Source organism: Dermacentor silvarum, chromosome 3 (assembly GCF_013339745.2).
Source record: "Dermacentor silvarum isolate Dsil-2018 chromosome 3, BIME_Dsil_1.4, whole genome shotgun sequence".
Taxonomy (NCBI): domain Eukaryota; kingdom Metazoa; phylum Arthropoda; class Arachnida; order Ixodida; family Ixodidae; genus Dermacentor; species Dermacentor silvarum.
The window spans coordinates 85,011,241-85,026,864 of record NC_051156.1 but is presented as its reverse complement, the minus strand read 5'-3'; the positions used below and the strand labels follow the sequence as shown (position 1 = coordinate 85,026,864).

At 44.0% G+C, this 15,624-nt stretch overlaps 1 protein-coding gene across 1 annotated transcript in view; it reads left to right on the top strand.

The window, feature by feature from the left end:
• LOC119445553 (transmembrane protease serine 9) overlaps nucleotides 1-9,931 on the top strand; it is an 11,493-nt gene extending 1,562 nt beyond the window's left edge. The window contains exons 3-6 of the mRNA XM_037709820.2: nucleotides 2,394-2,523; nucleotides 5,211-5,349; nucleotides 8,490-8,629; nucleotides 9,345-9,931. Coding sequence (XP_037565748.2) covers nucleotides 2,394-2,523; nucleotides 5,211-5,349; nucleotides 8,490-8,629; nucleotides 9,345-9,554 — 619 coding nt within the window. The 3' untranslated portion in view covers nucleotides 9,555-9,931. The remainder of the gene's footprint in view (nucleotides 1-2,393; nucleotides 2,524-5,210; nucleotides 5,350-8,489; nucleotides 8,630-9,344) is intronic.
• Nucleotides 9,932-15,624: the final 5,693 nt, after the last annotated feature.

Below are 15,624 nucleotides of genomic sequence, written 5' to 3'. Positions count from 1 at the left end.
AAAAGCGATTCGCGCAGTCCGTTTTTAAGGCACGGTAGACTCCAGAACAACCAGTATCTAACCTGATACAGCGTTATTTTCAGAACACGCGAAATCCGAAAACAGTCTTAGTTTAACGGAGACTCACGTGAACTTTCTACATATCTCTGCGAAAAAAAAAACACTGACGCTATCCTTGCTCGAGCATTGTCTCGCCTTCCTGAAGGCAAGCATCAAATTAACTAGAAAATTAAGCTACCTCTACCACGATCAGAAGAGACCAACACTGCCTCCGCCTAACAGAACGTCCCTAAAACTCAAATTGTTCCAAAGTAGCCTCAGAGAAATGAATAAAAGTAAATGCGACTTACCAATTGTGCCTCGAACGAAATGCACTACTGTCAAACAGAACACGACTTGTCACGATATATATATATATATATATATATATATATATATATGCATGTGCGTGTGCGCGCGCCTGTGTGTTTAATCTATTGCGCTGTGGGAAGCGGCTTAAGCGACGTTGTCACTTGTGTTTTTTGCGAGAAAACCCTATTTGTGCTTAGCGGCAACTTTCAGGCATAGAGCACACGAAGAATTTGGACACACATTCGACGGGAAACACCACGCCTAACGTAAACTTCTGCCACTCGAACATGCGGATTTCGCGCATGACGAGAAAGGAATGACGACGATGATGTGCCGACGACGGCGGGATGGTGACAGCATGATGACAATGAAATTACGACGATGTCATCACGACAATAAGATGAGGAAGCGAGCAAGACGACGAAGAAGTAACGACTAAGAAACGAACACAACGGCATCACGATAACGGCATGGCCACTAATACAGACCGACGGCTATATGACGACGATCAAATGGCAACGACGACACGATTACGGGGGCCGGACTACGACGTTATGACGACGACTGCATCATTACAATGGTGTAACGCCGAAGGCATGACGTCGAATCAATGACGACGATGAATTCATGGACCGAATGGCAATAGCATATGATGATGATGAGACGTGACGACGGTGGCATGATGAGGACGACGAAATGAAGAAAGCGGAGCTGTGATGACAACAGAGAAATAATCAAAACGCAGTAAGGGTAAAACAAAAATGGCTGTGGTGTAGCTGTCGCTAAACCTAGTCGAGTAGCGATAGCTACACACCCCCGGCTGCGCTTCGGCTTCGCTTGTAGTTAGACACTAAACATATAATACTGCGGCCTCAACTATGGCTGCGGCGACGCGAGCTCTCCCCTTCTATACCCCCGGTTATAACAGCTGCGGATCGCGGGGTGTGACGTCATACAGGTGGTGCCGCGAGCGCCCAACAGCTAAAGTTCCTATATAGGAAAAATACCGCCATCCTTAGATCAACGCCGCTTATCTCTCTCCTGTATCTCCGATTGGACAATGATAGCGCGCCCTTTCACTTCTTTATATTCTGTTTTTTTCGGCCTCAGAGCCATGTTGAAAGTCACGCTGCGCAGCCGCAGTCGCCGGCGGCGGCCGCGGCGCGCGCCCGGCCTGATAGCTTCAACGGGGACTTTCTAGGGGCGCCACCGTAGACTTGCTTTCGCAAGCAAAAAGTAAAGAAAAAAAAAACAAGCGTTTTAGGAGAGGAAACGGCGGAGGAAAGAGTAGATGGCGGTACTTTTACTATATAGGGGTTTTACCAACGGCGGGCTTTACCAACGGCAGGAGCGGTGGCTGCGCGGCGACCGCGAGGACGCGAGTTGCCGGTGCAACGAGGCCCGTGGAGTGACGTCACACAGAGGGCGCGGTGAGTGCGCCAGCTGTGGCAGTTTCTAGGCAACGGCAGACGCGCGCCTGTAGGAGCGGTGGCCGCGCGGCGACCGCGACATGCCGAGTTGCTGGAGAATCGAGGGTCGTGGTGTGACGTCACAGTTCGACCACGGCTCAAAGTGTGGCGACGGCGAAGAGGCGAAAACCTGGCGCAATGTAGCTCTCGCTACAAAATACTACGACGGAGTGACGGGACTACCTGAAGACGACGGTGTATGTGTGTTGAAGCTTACGTCCACGCTTACGCTTACGTGCATCACCTGCATCGCACCGGGCCGCCTCGGCTGGCACTATATCCCTTGTTTGCTTTGACTATATCTGGTACTGACCAATGGTGCAAGATGGCGGCCCACCCGAAAATGCCACCAGTCAGCAGCCTAAAATTTGGGGGAAGAGGCAAAGAAAGCTTCGCTTTGAAAACAAGAAAGCGCATCAAGAAAAAAAATATTGGCGTTAACATTATTGCGAGAAATAACATCGCTCTTGTGATGAGTTTTCCAGGATAATGTTATATTTAACTCCATTGGAAACTAAATGCATGACCAGGTGAGACTGTCGAGTTAAGATGCCAATGGCATTTCTTTTGCAGCGCCAAGCTTTCAAGCGAAGTCCGTGTCCATCTCGGTTCCCATTTCACAAACCTGAGGCTGCCAGGAGAGCAGGTCATCGAGGCAGAGGAGATATGCGTCCACAAGCGCTTCCGCAGTGGACAGGAAATGGTGCACCCTGAAAATGTTTCTGTGACACTATCAGATAAGTCTGCATGAGCGCGGAGCCTCTTGTGAAGCAAGTGCATCAGATATTTTTTCACTTTTTTAATGGAAGGCAAATATTAGGGGCCTGCGAAAGCTGATTCTATCTAACTTAGCAGGATCGGGTAAACTTCAATACAAGCATTGGTTTCACAACGCAGGAAAAAAATATTTGAAATAGGAGAGATTAGAAGGGTGCGCGATGGCGAATTGTGCTCTTCTCTCCCCATACTGCAATGAACTTTGTAGGTGAGAGCTCTGTCACCTGGGCGACATGTATAGAAACGACAATGAAGCAAGGATTTACTTGAATCAGAAACATTTGAAAGTGTAGCGAGAGGGCAGAGCGACTGCATGCGAGGAATGTAAAATTAGCGTTGACAGAGTTGCCGGTTACTTGCAACAAGAACATCAGATATCGTTTACCTTATCTCATTGATGAAGGCAAATATGCCTACGGTTGCAAATTGAGCCAACCTTCCGACAATACAAACGTGGAAAGTAAAAAAGTTAATGTGCTGGCTTACTGAGCAACGTACTTCAATGCCACAAGAAGCAGACATTCCTCGGCATACCAAACATAATTGGTTAAAGCGTGTGTACGACAGGCCCGCTGTAGTTGCTAACTACTTACGTTGGTCCTTGAGTCAACCAACCTTTTTTCATTAAGTATACGAGAAGATTATTCGCAAGCGGGCAGTCCAAAATACATTCGAAAATATCAATTAGGCCTTATATGACAGTTGAGTTACAATTAGTTGTCTTCAAAAACGCTCCCAGTCAGCATTAGTCAAGTATACTAGTATATGACACAATTGTGTATTAACACCCCTTGCTTTCAGCAAAATTTGCTGGAAAAATACAATGCGTTCATAAATACCATTAGGATACACAATAAGATAGGATTTAGCTTTGCTGCATATGGCTATGGCACAGATTGTTACGTAATTGATTATTCGCTAAAATTTTGAAGATCTTACCCCATCCTAATTCATCCTTTGTGCGATTTATGTTCTACGCTGGAATCAGGATGGTTTATTCTTTTGCAGGATTTGTGGTTCTTGGTGCTGATTTGTGTGGTTACATGTGGTTAGTGTTGTGCTTTTTCCCTGGCACTGCTAAAAAGCCCATGCAAAAAAAAGCAATGCTGCCACTGTGCAATTCAGCGCATCTGGTTTGCAGGGCTCTCAATCATGTTTCTGATGAACTAAGGCTGTATGTATGTTGTAAAAGGAAGCGATAGGCCCCGTAATCCAGGCAGTCTTGTCACGTCTGCATTGTCCGAATCGATAAGCTATAGGCAAACTCTAAGAGCTGAACAAAACTCCATCGTCGGTTTCATTTATGACAGGTATGTGGGCTTTGTTCTCAGGAAAAACAGTTGAAAGTTGTTGCATGCAAAACGTGCAGTTTTTATAATGTGTTAGCAGTAGGAGTGTCAAACTGGAAAAGAGGGTATGTGTGTGAAGTGTGGGCAGCCGGCCACTTGCAAGAAGCGCTTATATATATATATAGTGCCACTCACGCTGGACTTCAGTTCTTGAGGCAGGATGTGTTTCGAGTGAGCTCTTGAACGACACTTTGCAAGCGGTTAACGTGTCTTGAATCATGGATTCGGGACCTTGAACAGTTGTCATGAAATGCCAAGGCATGTTTGGCATTTCCAAGCTTCAAATCAAACTTTATTCACACAATCGGGATGCAGAGGGCCGTGCTCAATAAGCCGCTACACGAGATTGACTGGGACCACGACCCAGTATAAATGTCCGGGACAGGCAAATACAGCATTGCAAAGACAAATTTGACGCAAACAAAACAAGAAATTGCACATAACAAACGGAACAATAGTCTCAGACATATTGTGAGTGCAGATCCGGCCAATACAAACATAATTGCAATGCAGGGGGTTTAACATTAAACGCAGGCGATGAATACACTATAACGCAATAAACGCAACATAAGCACAAAGGCTAGAACATATAGAAATGCAAATAAGTGCGACCGAATGAGCCGGTATAAACAAAAATGTACAACAAGCACGAATGGTATAAGAAAAACGGCAAAGCGGCAATAACAAAATAGCACATCAAGGGTGAGTTGTACAATGTACAAAAAAGCGATGAAGGCCCTGGTCGATATCTCCAGATTGTTAGTTGATTCGAGTGAAGCGGCAAAAGAAATCGAAAGATTTCCCCCCTTAATAACTTCATGTGCGTGGAATATCCCACGCTATAACAAGATGCGTTTTTTATCGTTAAATCACATCTGAATTTTTTTATACTCCAGGGCGTTTTTTCTAGCTTAAAAGCAGAGCATAGAATAAGCAAAAGACATCGTCATCAAAAAAACTTTATATTCGCTGTATTGAAAACACTCTGCAGCATTCACAATCGCACTTAGGCCAATCAGGTAATGTATTAAAAGTTTTCACACCTTAGATTATCTAATTAGCTAACTACGCGGACATCAAGAAATATTATGAGTAACTAGAGGCGGATACTGTCAATATACCGATGTTCTCCTACGCCTGAGCAAAACCACATTTTTTAAAGCTTGGTTGAAGCTGCGTAAACCGCAAGGTGTACATAAAAACAGTTTCTCTTTGGGTGATTGACATATGACGCAACATTTGCGGATCTCAATGAATGTTTCAGTATGACATCGCTGTGATCAAGCTGAAGGAAGCTGCTACCTTCAGTCGCACGGTACAACCCATATGCTTGCCCGAAACACACGCGGAGTTGCAAGATAACACGCAGCTCTATGCAGCTGGGTGGGGAAGCGGGAAGGAATGTGAGTTGCTGATTCTTTTATTTTTCATATTTGGCAAAAAACATTTGATCGAATACAGCGTCTTGCCATGCAGTTCCGGTGAAACAAAAGCACTGATTTAGCAAAAGGGCTGCATTCATTTGCATTCTATATTTCCTGCTTTAGAAGTTGTAATAAAGCTGCGCCTGAAATTTGTGTCTCCAATCATGGCATTTTTCAATATTCTGCTTAATATCAAAATAATTTCGTATGCCTAATTTGTGTCCAGTAAACAAATCTCCCTCCAAGTGCTGTACGTCATCATGGTGAAAAATCTATTGAAATGTTATTATTTAGATTATTATTAAAATAATTGCTGCACTCGCAAATGGTTATAGGAGCACGTAAAAGGCTTTCAGAAGGAAAGCTCAATATTTTTGACATATGTGTATATCGACAAACGTGAATTTAGTCTGTGGAGTTGCATCTCCATTGACTTACGTATTGAGGTGACGCGATCATCCTGGCGATTCGTCTATCTGCTACAACATATCGCTACATTTTAGGTGATGATATGCTAAAACAACCACTTCGCCAATAATTTTAGTGCAATTTTAATTCGTATAATGAGATGGGGACAAATAGTAAGCAAAATTATAATTTGCAAAATAACTACAAAGAGAAGCCACTGCCAATGTGGCAAATCAACTAGAACCACGAACGCGCGCGTTGTTCATCGTCGTCTCCTTCGTCTTGCTGAGCGCTTTCTTCAGAGTGCGGTAATAGACTGCAACATATGAGTCCCGGTGGTCAGAGAGCCATCTTGGTGCTTAGAGAAGGCAAGGTGCTGTAGGCGCAAACGTCGGCTTGAGCAGGGAAAACAAATAAGCGCGACGTCGGTAGGGGGCACTTTTAATGACGAGCTACCGTCCATCAGGGCGATCTCGTATGTTACCTCAAAGAGTTGGCGTGAAATCTTGTAAGGCCTATAGTAGCGGGAAAGAAGTTACGAAGACAGGCCGACAGCGCGGCAACGCGTTCAAAAGAGACCGCAGATTCTGGTGAGAAGAGGACGGTTCTGAGGTGGCTATCGTAATGCGCCTGTTAAGTCGCAGAGACACTCGCGTGAGATGATTCGAGCCGTTTGTGCCCGAGCAGCGACGCCACGGGCATATTCTGTAGAAACGAGCACAGCTGATGAGAGTAGTGTCTCAAAGGGCAACATGGGATGGCGGCTAAGCAAGATCTAAAAGAGCTCAAAGCTGGCAGTGTTCTGGCGGCACGAGGTGTATGCGAATATCATGTAAGGCAAACTGTTGTCTCAATCACGGTGATCTGAGAAAACGCGGGCGGATACTATCTCGCTGAGCGCGCGGTTAAGACGTTCTGTGTGTCCATTTGTCTGCGGGTGGTATAGTTGCATTGTGACGTGTAGAACAAGACCGAAAATATCGTTGGCGACGTGTGAATGAAACGGCCGACCGTGGTCGGTCAGCAGTTGCCGTGGAGCGCCTCGGTGGAGGATGATGTCGTCAAGCAGTAAGTCCGGGACACCAGTGGCGCAGTTGGTTGACAGTGTCCACGTCAGTGCGTATGATATTGTGTAGGAAGAAGCTACAGCGATTCACTTGTTCCACGAAAGAGAAGTCGGAAATGGTCCTACGAAATCACTACCGATGCACTAGAACCGCACCGTTGGGATGTACAATGCCGAAGAGGGCCGGCAGGCAGCAAATACGAAAGTTTGCAGCGTTGGCAGGACTTGCAAGCCGCAATGCACCGGCGCAAAGAACGATAAAGGTCTGACAAGAAGAGCCGACGCAACACCCGACTTCGAACGCGTCACTGATATCTGTGCGCCCTTGTCAAAGAGAGCTGCGACGAGTACACCATCTACCTCAACGTCCATTAGGTTACGCAGAGTCTGCAGTGTGGTCGGAGGATTTTTCGGACAATTCGTCAATGAAGCATCACCTCTGCGAGCTGCATCGTCTAGTTTTCCGGTGGCAGACATTCAATTGGCGACGATGGACGACCTAATTGGGGCGAGCGAGATGACGGACGACGAGAGAGCAGCGTAGGCGACTGGTTTCCACGCGGAGATGGTAAAAGTCGATACGACTTGGCGGGACCGTCATTGCAGTTTGTTCGAAGTGAGGTTCGCAACGGTCAGAATTGCATTGAGGGCGATGGTTATGGGCATACGGCGCATGAGGAGGGCAGTACCAACGTTTGTTGTAATAGCGGGCGACGTGACCAATGTGATGGCAGTTCAAGCAAGTCGGCCGACTGTCAGCACTCCTCCGAGTGGAGGAGTGCTGACAATGATCAATGCACTACGAAAGCATTAGGCAGATTTTATATGGTATGTATGTGCATAATATATAGCAACATGTTGAAACAGCTAGGTAACCTAGAAGGTTGCTTGAGATGTTTGCGCGATAGCCTGAGCGACCTTTCAAACATGCGCCTGAAACATCAAGAAGCAGCTTAGCTCGGTTTAGGTACGTAAGTTGGTTTAGTGTTTCATTTTTATGAGACAGAACACTACCATATTGTATCAAGTGCTGAAGTGCGCGAAACATTTTCCAAGAATCTTTTTTGCAAGCATCAATCTCACGCTGACGCAATCGTAAACAAATTGAGAACTTTTGGAATCGTGGTATAGCTAGGTAGATTTTAAGGGCGTTTATGTGCCTTAAAGGCATTTTGGAAGACAATTTCCCGCTAAGGATGATGCGGGTCGTTCTTCCCTATTTTTTGTTGTATGCGTCGTTAGTTTTGAGACACCGGTGCGTTGGCATAACATGCTCATGAAATATTTGTTCAGATCTGCAACCGCACAATCTATTAATAGCCGTGTATGGTCTCATAGACATCGCTTAAAAACTAACACCTTTTTTAGGGACAATGGTTGTGTAGTATTCGATGAATGCTGAGATTACGATATAGAATGTAGCGCCATCGTAGAAAAGTTAGTGTGGGTTGGAACACTCATAGAATATGTTGCTGAAACGAATATTCAAAGAAAGTCAACTGACTGCATGAGCTGCCCACGAAAGTTGGCTGCGTTGCACAAACGCTACGTAAATCAATGGGTGTCTTTTTTCCGATCGATCGAACTGTTTTTAATATTGCAACAAATAAAGAGCCGTTAAACCTGAACATAATTATTAATGCAGGCGAAAATTGCTCCCGGGCGAAAACGCTAAAGCAGATGACTACAAGTTCCATTGCAAATAGCCGGTGCTTGGATTACTTCAACAAGACGGCGGACCCGTCCATACTGTGCGCTTACGTGAAGGATGTCCCATCTATTTTCGTAAGTACTTGGCCTCTTCATATCTAAACCTGCTTCGTTTGTGGTCCGCTAGCAACTTAAGATGTTTCCAAGGAACCTAGACTATATACGGGCATTGTTACACGCACATTCGGTGACAATTTCATATCTACTTTTACCAAATATTGTTCATCATCTATTGCCTTTTCTACGACGATCGGCGACCATCGTCGATACGATCACTAAGTGTTAAGCAAGAAGCTACAATTAATTGTAATTACCATTACCCGAATTTTTATTTACTTCAATAAAGTTCCTGCACCACAGATTCTTAGAAGTTACTTTGCCATTTATTCCGGATATTTATTGTTTTCAGAACATTATTTCCATTATTTTAAGTTGCAGATCGTTGTCTTAAAGCACGTTATTGCTTTCAGAACATTATTACTCGATATGCGAAGCCTTGATGAAGGTATTTGTAATTATATTCAAACAATAATAACAAAAAGATGTTTAATTCACTATTAGCCAGTTTCGGGTTTTATCCCCTTCCTCTAACCTTGGTCAAGTCTTATTTTGCAATTTTGTACTTGTTGCCCATTTCTCGCATTCTGACATATTGACAAAAATTTGACGGTTTACTTACTGGGAGAAGTCCACTGCACGAGCACCCGAGGTTCAAACACGCGGCACATCAAGATGAAGATATAGAGATATTGTTTTCATTTTTATATCATTTTCATTTGTGTGTATACAGGGCGACACGGGTAGCCCAGTTGTGGGCTACTGCGCACCGACTCACTGGGCAGTCTACGGCATTGTGTCCGACGGCCCACGACGTGACGGTTTCGAACACTTGCCCCTCATCGCTACCAAGGTTTCGCACTACACCCAGACCTTCATTTACCCTTACATGGATGCCATGAGCACGTCCCAGGTGCAAAGGATATGCGCTTCTCGACGTTGAATGTGCGTGCTTGTTTACTTAGCATTTACCGCATCATGCAAAGTGGTCCATCCGAACATTCAGTCGTTATTGGTGCAAGCAGTGAACCGTAAGCTTCTACTAGCGATAACAGCGAGGCTGTCAAGTGTTAGAAGCAGTTACACAAAGAAGAACACCAGGCTGCCGACGACACATTAAAAAATGCATGTGTGCAGTGTGCAGGTAGAAGCTACTTAGAAGCTGCCGTCACATATCTTGTTTGTTTTATTAAGCCCATTAATCAGCTGTCCACAGATAGTTTGTGTAGGTGAGCTGAATGTACTGCTTTCTGTAATAAACTTGTCATCGTCACAGATTTTTCTGCGCGTAACAAAACAAAATTTTGAATTGCTGGAAAACTATCATCGACAGTTACTTCATCCACCGTAAAACGTTGTACAATATAAAAAAATATTAAGACAGCTAAATCCCCCGCGCATGTTCTCATCTTTGAAAACTCGAATTATTCTCTATTTTGATAAGACTAGAGTCGCACATTCTAGTCTACTCAATTTAACTCTGCATCATCAAATTCAGTGTATATGTCTGGCGATCTAGTTATGAAAAATGCGGCAACAGTTCCACGACAATGTAAGCTGGCGCGCTTTGATCAGTAACATAACTCTGTAAAAAGTATACCTGGCAACCAATGAGCGTGAAAATTCATACGAATTCCCCAGGGTATATGTGTATGCAATCCTTGCGCGTACGAATTCATACGCGGAACGTACGGTTCGTACGTACGAATTCGTGCGAATTCGTACGGTGAAGGATGGCATTTATTCTAAACGAAAACTTCCATTCAGCACAAATCTTTCTGGCATACGTGTGCGCTGTGTTAACGATCATTTCTCCTCAATCAGGAACTATACTCAATAAATTTGCGCAAAAAAGTAACCTACTGGCCCATGGCGTCTTGCACTACCGCTAAAAAAATACAAATTAAGCTTAACGGTTTTACGTGCCAAAACCACCATCTGATTATGAGGGACGGGAGCTCCGGAATAATTTTCTCTCCCTGGGGTTCTTTAACGTGTCTCCAGTGCGCGGGACACAGGCGTTTTTGCATTTCGTTCCCATCCAAATGCGGCCGCCGCGGCCGGGACATGATCCTGCGACCTCATGCTTAGCAGCGCAACAACATAGCCGCTTAGCCACCGTAGTGGGTTGCACTGCGACCAGAAGGTACCATCACAACTCCTTTTTGCATTGCATTTCCTGCAATCTTGCACTGCCTCGTAGTTCAACTTGTCAGTTTCTTCACAAGCACTTTTTTTTCAACATGACGCAACATTTGTAAAATGATAGAAGCCCAATGTTGTGACCTTTACAGAAACATTCTGGAGACTAGGCAGGTATCATTAAAATATAACTCTCCCGTATTCAGTGATAGCACGTTAAAGATGGAGGAATGTTTTGAGTACAGGCTCTAAATCGGCGCAGTAAACTTACTTGAAGTATCTGAGTTTCTTGAATTGTTTTCATAGCCTCTTAAGAATAATTCAATAGTTCATTTTGACATAGACCTTCATCCGTATACCATGAGTGGGCTTTGTATATCGTTCACAATGACTGTGACCCTGTAATGCGACAATACAAAAATGGTTGTGATTGGTCACAGGGGGGAAAGCTGTGCGTTTTCTGCCGCGCAGAAAGACATGTCCCCTAATACTGTGTCATTAAATCGTGTCATTAAATAACACCGTTGACGCAAATTCGCGGTGGTCAGCGTTGCCAATTAGTATATTCCAGGAACTAGGAGCTTCATTTTGGTTTCAGCAAGGATCGCTTGCTCGAGAAACACCCTTCTATTTAATGCGTTGGAGTAGACAGTATACATAAGCATTTGGTTAACAAGTCTCCAAAATTGTCGTGGAGCCATTGTTTTAAGTTATACGCATATTCTAGGCTACAGTTCTGGTGGTGTTGCCGAACCCTATAGGTCGACTAGAGAAGAATCATCGCGAGTGTGGTAATACGTTCAAAGTCGCATGCAAGCCGCGTTTTCTCTGTTCTCTGTTATCGGATGGCATGCACAACCACTACAATACAAAGGTGTGCAGACTCATGAAAATAGTCCACTAAAGAACTGAAGGTGTATTTTAATTGTGCATTCAGAGAAAGACCCGTTTGGCATACATACATCCATGCGCAGGAGGTCAACATCCTCTAAACAGCGTAATTTATGCAACGAACGTAACGATCACCTAGCTTCTCAGGAGTCAGTCCTCGTCGGATTTAGTCTTATTATGTCATTTATAAATGTAAGCAACCTAGCCCATGTTGACATTCTAAACAAGACATTCGTTTAGGTACCATGAGGTATGTCCTACATACTGACTCTTGAACGATTACTACAAAATATAGTCAACAATGACTTTTTGACACAGCACAAAGGTCTATGGCATTCATGCCTCTTTTTTGGTCCATTTTATCGTGCAGATTTCAGTGCAGCAGCACAAAACCAAGATACAAATGTTGCGTTTATTCCATACCTGTATCAGATTAACCATGTCTTGGCAAACGAAATGGCTTGAAAGTTGCGTTTTTGGCACCTACAGATATCTCAAAATGTGCCCTCAAGTCAACGCTATTTCAGGCCCAATAAGCAAAGTTGCGTCACCAAGTATGAAGAGAAGTTTGTGCTGCTGAGTGCTGAAGGCGTAGTTTACTGTATTCGGTTTTCGTAAACGAGTGAGTATGTAGGTAAAGCTGGGCCGTGCCTAAAAGAACATCTCCGAGTGTATAGACATATGGTAGAACGGCTCGCTAGCGGCATGTTAGGATGCACTGTCCTGGTTATGTTGGCCGGCCTCTGTGATAAAGCGTGTGTATTCTCGAAAGGAAGTACAAAATGATGAAACAATTTACACAAGCGCCTCAAATTTTCAATCGTGGTAACAGGTTCGTCAGCGTATGTGCGCATTTCTTGTCAAACGGGGAGTGAGATTTCCCATCACGAAATAAGGGACACGTGCGGCGTGACGCTTTCTGCAGATTGCACTTATGAGCTCGTTTTCTTTTTTTGTCTTGTCTTGTGCAGTTTTTCTGGTGCAAAGCGCGTTCATGCCTCTGCTAAATAAAATAAAGTTCAGTTGTCAGTTCAGCGCCCTGTGTGTCAGAATCAATTAGAATCAGAATTATGTTTTACCCGCGATAGCGTTAAAGGGCCCCATGTCGCAGAAAATCCGGCGTCGCTGTCGGTGGGCGGTGTCCGCGGCCAAGAAATACATCACGAACCACCCCGACCATGCAGGCTCTTCGCGTGGCACAGAGGCGCTGGTGAGATAATGGAATTTCTCAAAGTAAAATGCGTCAGAAAAATGGTTAAGTACCACTTAACCAAAACTCACAGGAATGATAGCGTCGGATTGTAATTTGAATATACGAGAAACACATAATTATGTGACGCGGAAACTCAAACACAAACCCCTTTTCCAGCATTTCTGCCATTCCTACAGGGGCGCGCCCCGGTCGGATTTCTTAGCAAAAACGCCATCCAGATGGCGCTCGGCTCTTCAGCAGCGGCGCGCCGAGGCGAAGTTGCAGAAAAAAGAAAGCTGCAGTTGCCGGGAAGCCTGACAAACAGTCCGGGATATTTGACTGATATCGTGTTCCACTCCTAAAGGCGAAGCTTAAGTGTCCTCCAAATTTTTATTGCGCTAATAAAGTGTATTGCATAATTGAAGCTGTAAAAGGAAGTCCCGGAGCACAAGGCCGTAGGGACCTCCTGTCAGGGAGTAGAAGAAAGAAATAACGTTATTACGCAACAGATAGGAACAAAAAAAAACTAGAAACACTAATACCTGCAACAGTGAACAGCACAAAATAATATCGTCAACATCGAACTATTACAAAATAATATCAACAAACCAAACATAGGTAATAATGAAGAATAAACTAGTCTATTGGAAAAGAAACAAAAAGCGAATAAACAATAATACAGTATGTGGGTACGTTCCAGCAAAATATGTTCTAGGATACCCATGATGCCTGTATACATATTTTGCGAGATGATATAGCAATTGCTTTGCTTATGTGCGAAAAACTACTAATTATGTCTAAAAAAACAATACTCCCCTTTTAACAATACGTAGCGACGATGATTGTTTAATATAACCCCAGGGATGATTTCAGAATTCCATGCTTCAGAAGTAGATTGTCGGCAGGAATTAGTTCGTATTAAAGATAATTGTAATTTATTATTGAAGGAAATATAGTCGCGTTATTGTTAACATGGGAACCTCCGCGTAATATATTACATCATATAAGGTTATTAAGTGACATGAAAACGATGATGGAAAGTTTCAACCTGTGCAATTGTCTATTTATAATATTGGTTAATCACGAAGTCGCTGTAATGCAGTCCCGTGAAATAGACCTAAGGTGAAAATTGTAATTCACTTGTTTTACACGTGGTGTAAAGAGGTTATATGTGCAGGACGAGTACTGCACCATATGATAATGCCCTAAGTAAGATGACTGGAAATAAATGCGAAATATAGCATCATTATTGTATACAGGTATTAAAATAATGTCGTGTTTTGAATAGTATTTTTGTTCAATGCCATGTCTTTGGCATAAAGTTAGAGACACGAAGGGTGAACTGTGGGTGGAGATCGAGTGTGACTTCGAGAAATAACACCGGTCATCTGCATGCATGGACATTTAGGATGAGGTATCGCTATACATCCAGTACGTTTATGTGTAGAATGAAATACATAAATGCGCTTTTCGATGAGGTAATTTCAAGAGTTAGATGGACACCATGCCAATCTTCTATATATGTCAATGTATACTCTGTTTGTAACGGAATGAAGTAAGTGACCGGTCAGCAGTAATTAAGTATAGCACCATCAGCATAAAGGAATTTTTCAGAATAAATTAGACAATTAGGAATATCAATATTATAAATGAGAAATATTAGCGGGCCGAGAATATAACCTTACGGCACGCCTGTATGTATGGGAAAGTAATGTGATAGAAATGCATTATTGCGAACAGATTGGTTTCTTCATTGTTAAGGAGTGCAAACAAACGGACACAGAACACTTATAGACTGTATCCGTTTGTTTGCGCTACTTAGCAATGAATCAGTACGAATTACCTAGCTCAACTTTCTACTATGTTGAAGCTTGCTGCCTATTATTTAGGTATATTTTAATCACTGTTAATACGGGACCAAACACACCCATGGAATTGAGCTTATGAAATAGAAGTGTATGAGCTATGGTGCCAAACGCTTTGGTTAGGTCTGTAAATGCAGCACCAGAACAATTGCCTCTATCGAATGCATGTTTTATTTGGTCGGTAAAGGATAGCAACGATGAGGCAGTGGAATAGACGGCTCTGAACCCAAAATAATTAGGCGACAACATACTAAATTTGGATAAATACTTAGGTAAGCGCTATTAAAACAATTTTTTATATTCCCTTACTGGAAAAAAAATCAGGCAAGGTTGCACTCGGTCGCGCAAATCTTAGGAACAGCGAAGCTTACTGGCTGCTACTGCTAGGTATAAACTTGGTTGCTGCTAGGTATTTAACTTGGTTTAACTTAACTACGCATGTAGCAAGCTATTCTCGAGCGATCATTTTCGGAGATGCCTTCCCTTCCGCGACATTTCACGTGACTAGCGCTGGACGCGTGGGCGCCTACTAGCGACAGCGCTCCTGGAATGCGACAGACGCAGGCAGGCTAACCATGCTTGGTACAGTGCCAAGAACGCTGTCGCTTGCCGACGCCGAACACGTTGGCGACATGTCGCGTGACTAGCACTGGACGCCTCGGCGCCTACGAGCGACAGCGTTCCTGGCATGCCACAAACGCAGGCAGGCTAACCAAGGCTGGCACAGTACCAAGAACGCTGCTGCTTGCCGACGCCGAACGCGTTGCAGGCTAGCCGCTCAATATCAATCGGCCAGTTTCGCTGTGTCTTGAGCTTTGCGCGGCCTAGTGCAAGCTTTTGCTTTTTTTTTCTCCTGACTCAGCGCGCCGCGGAGAGAAGAGAGGCAAGGATCAGGTAGGCAGGGAGCCGGCGAGGAGAGAACG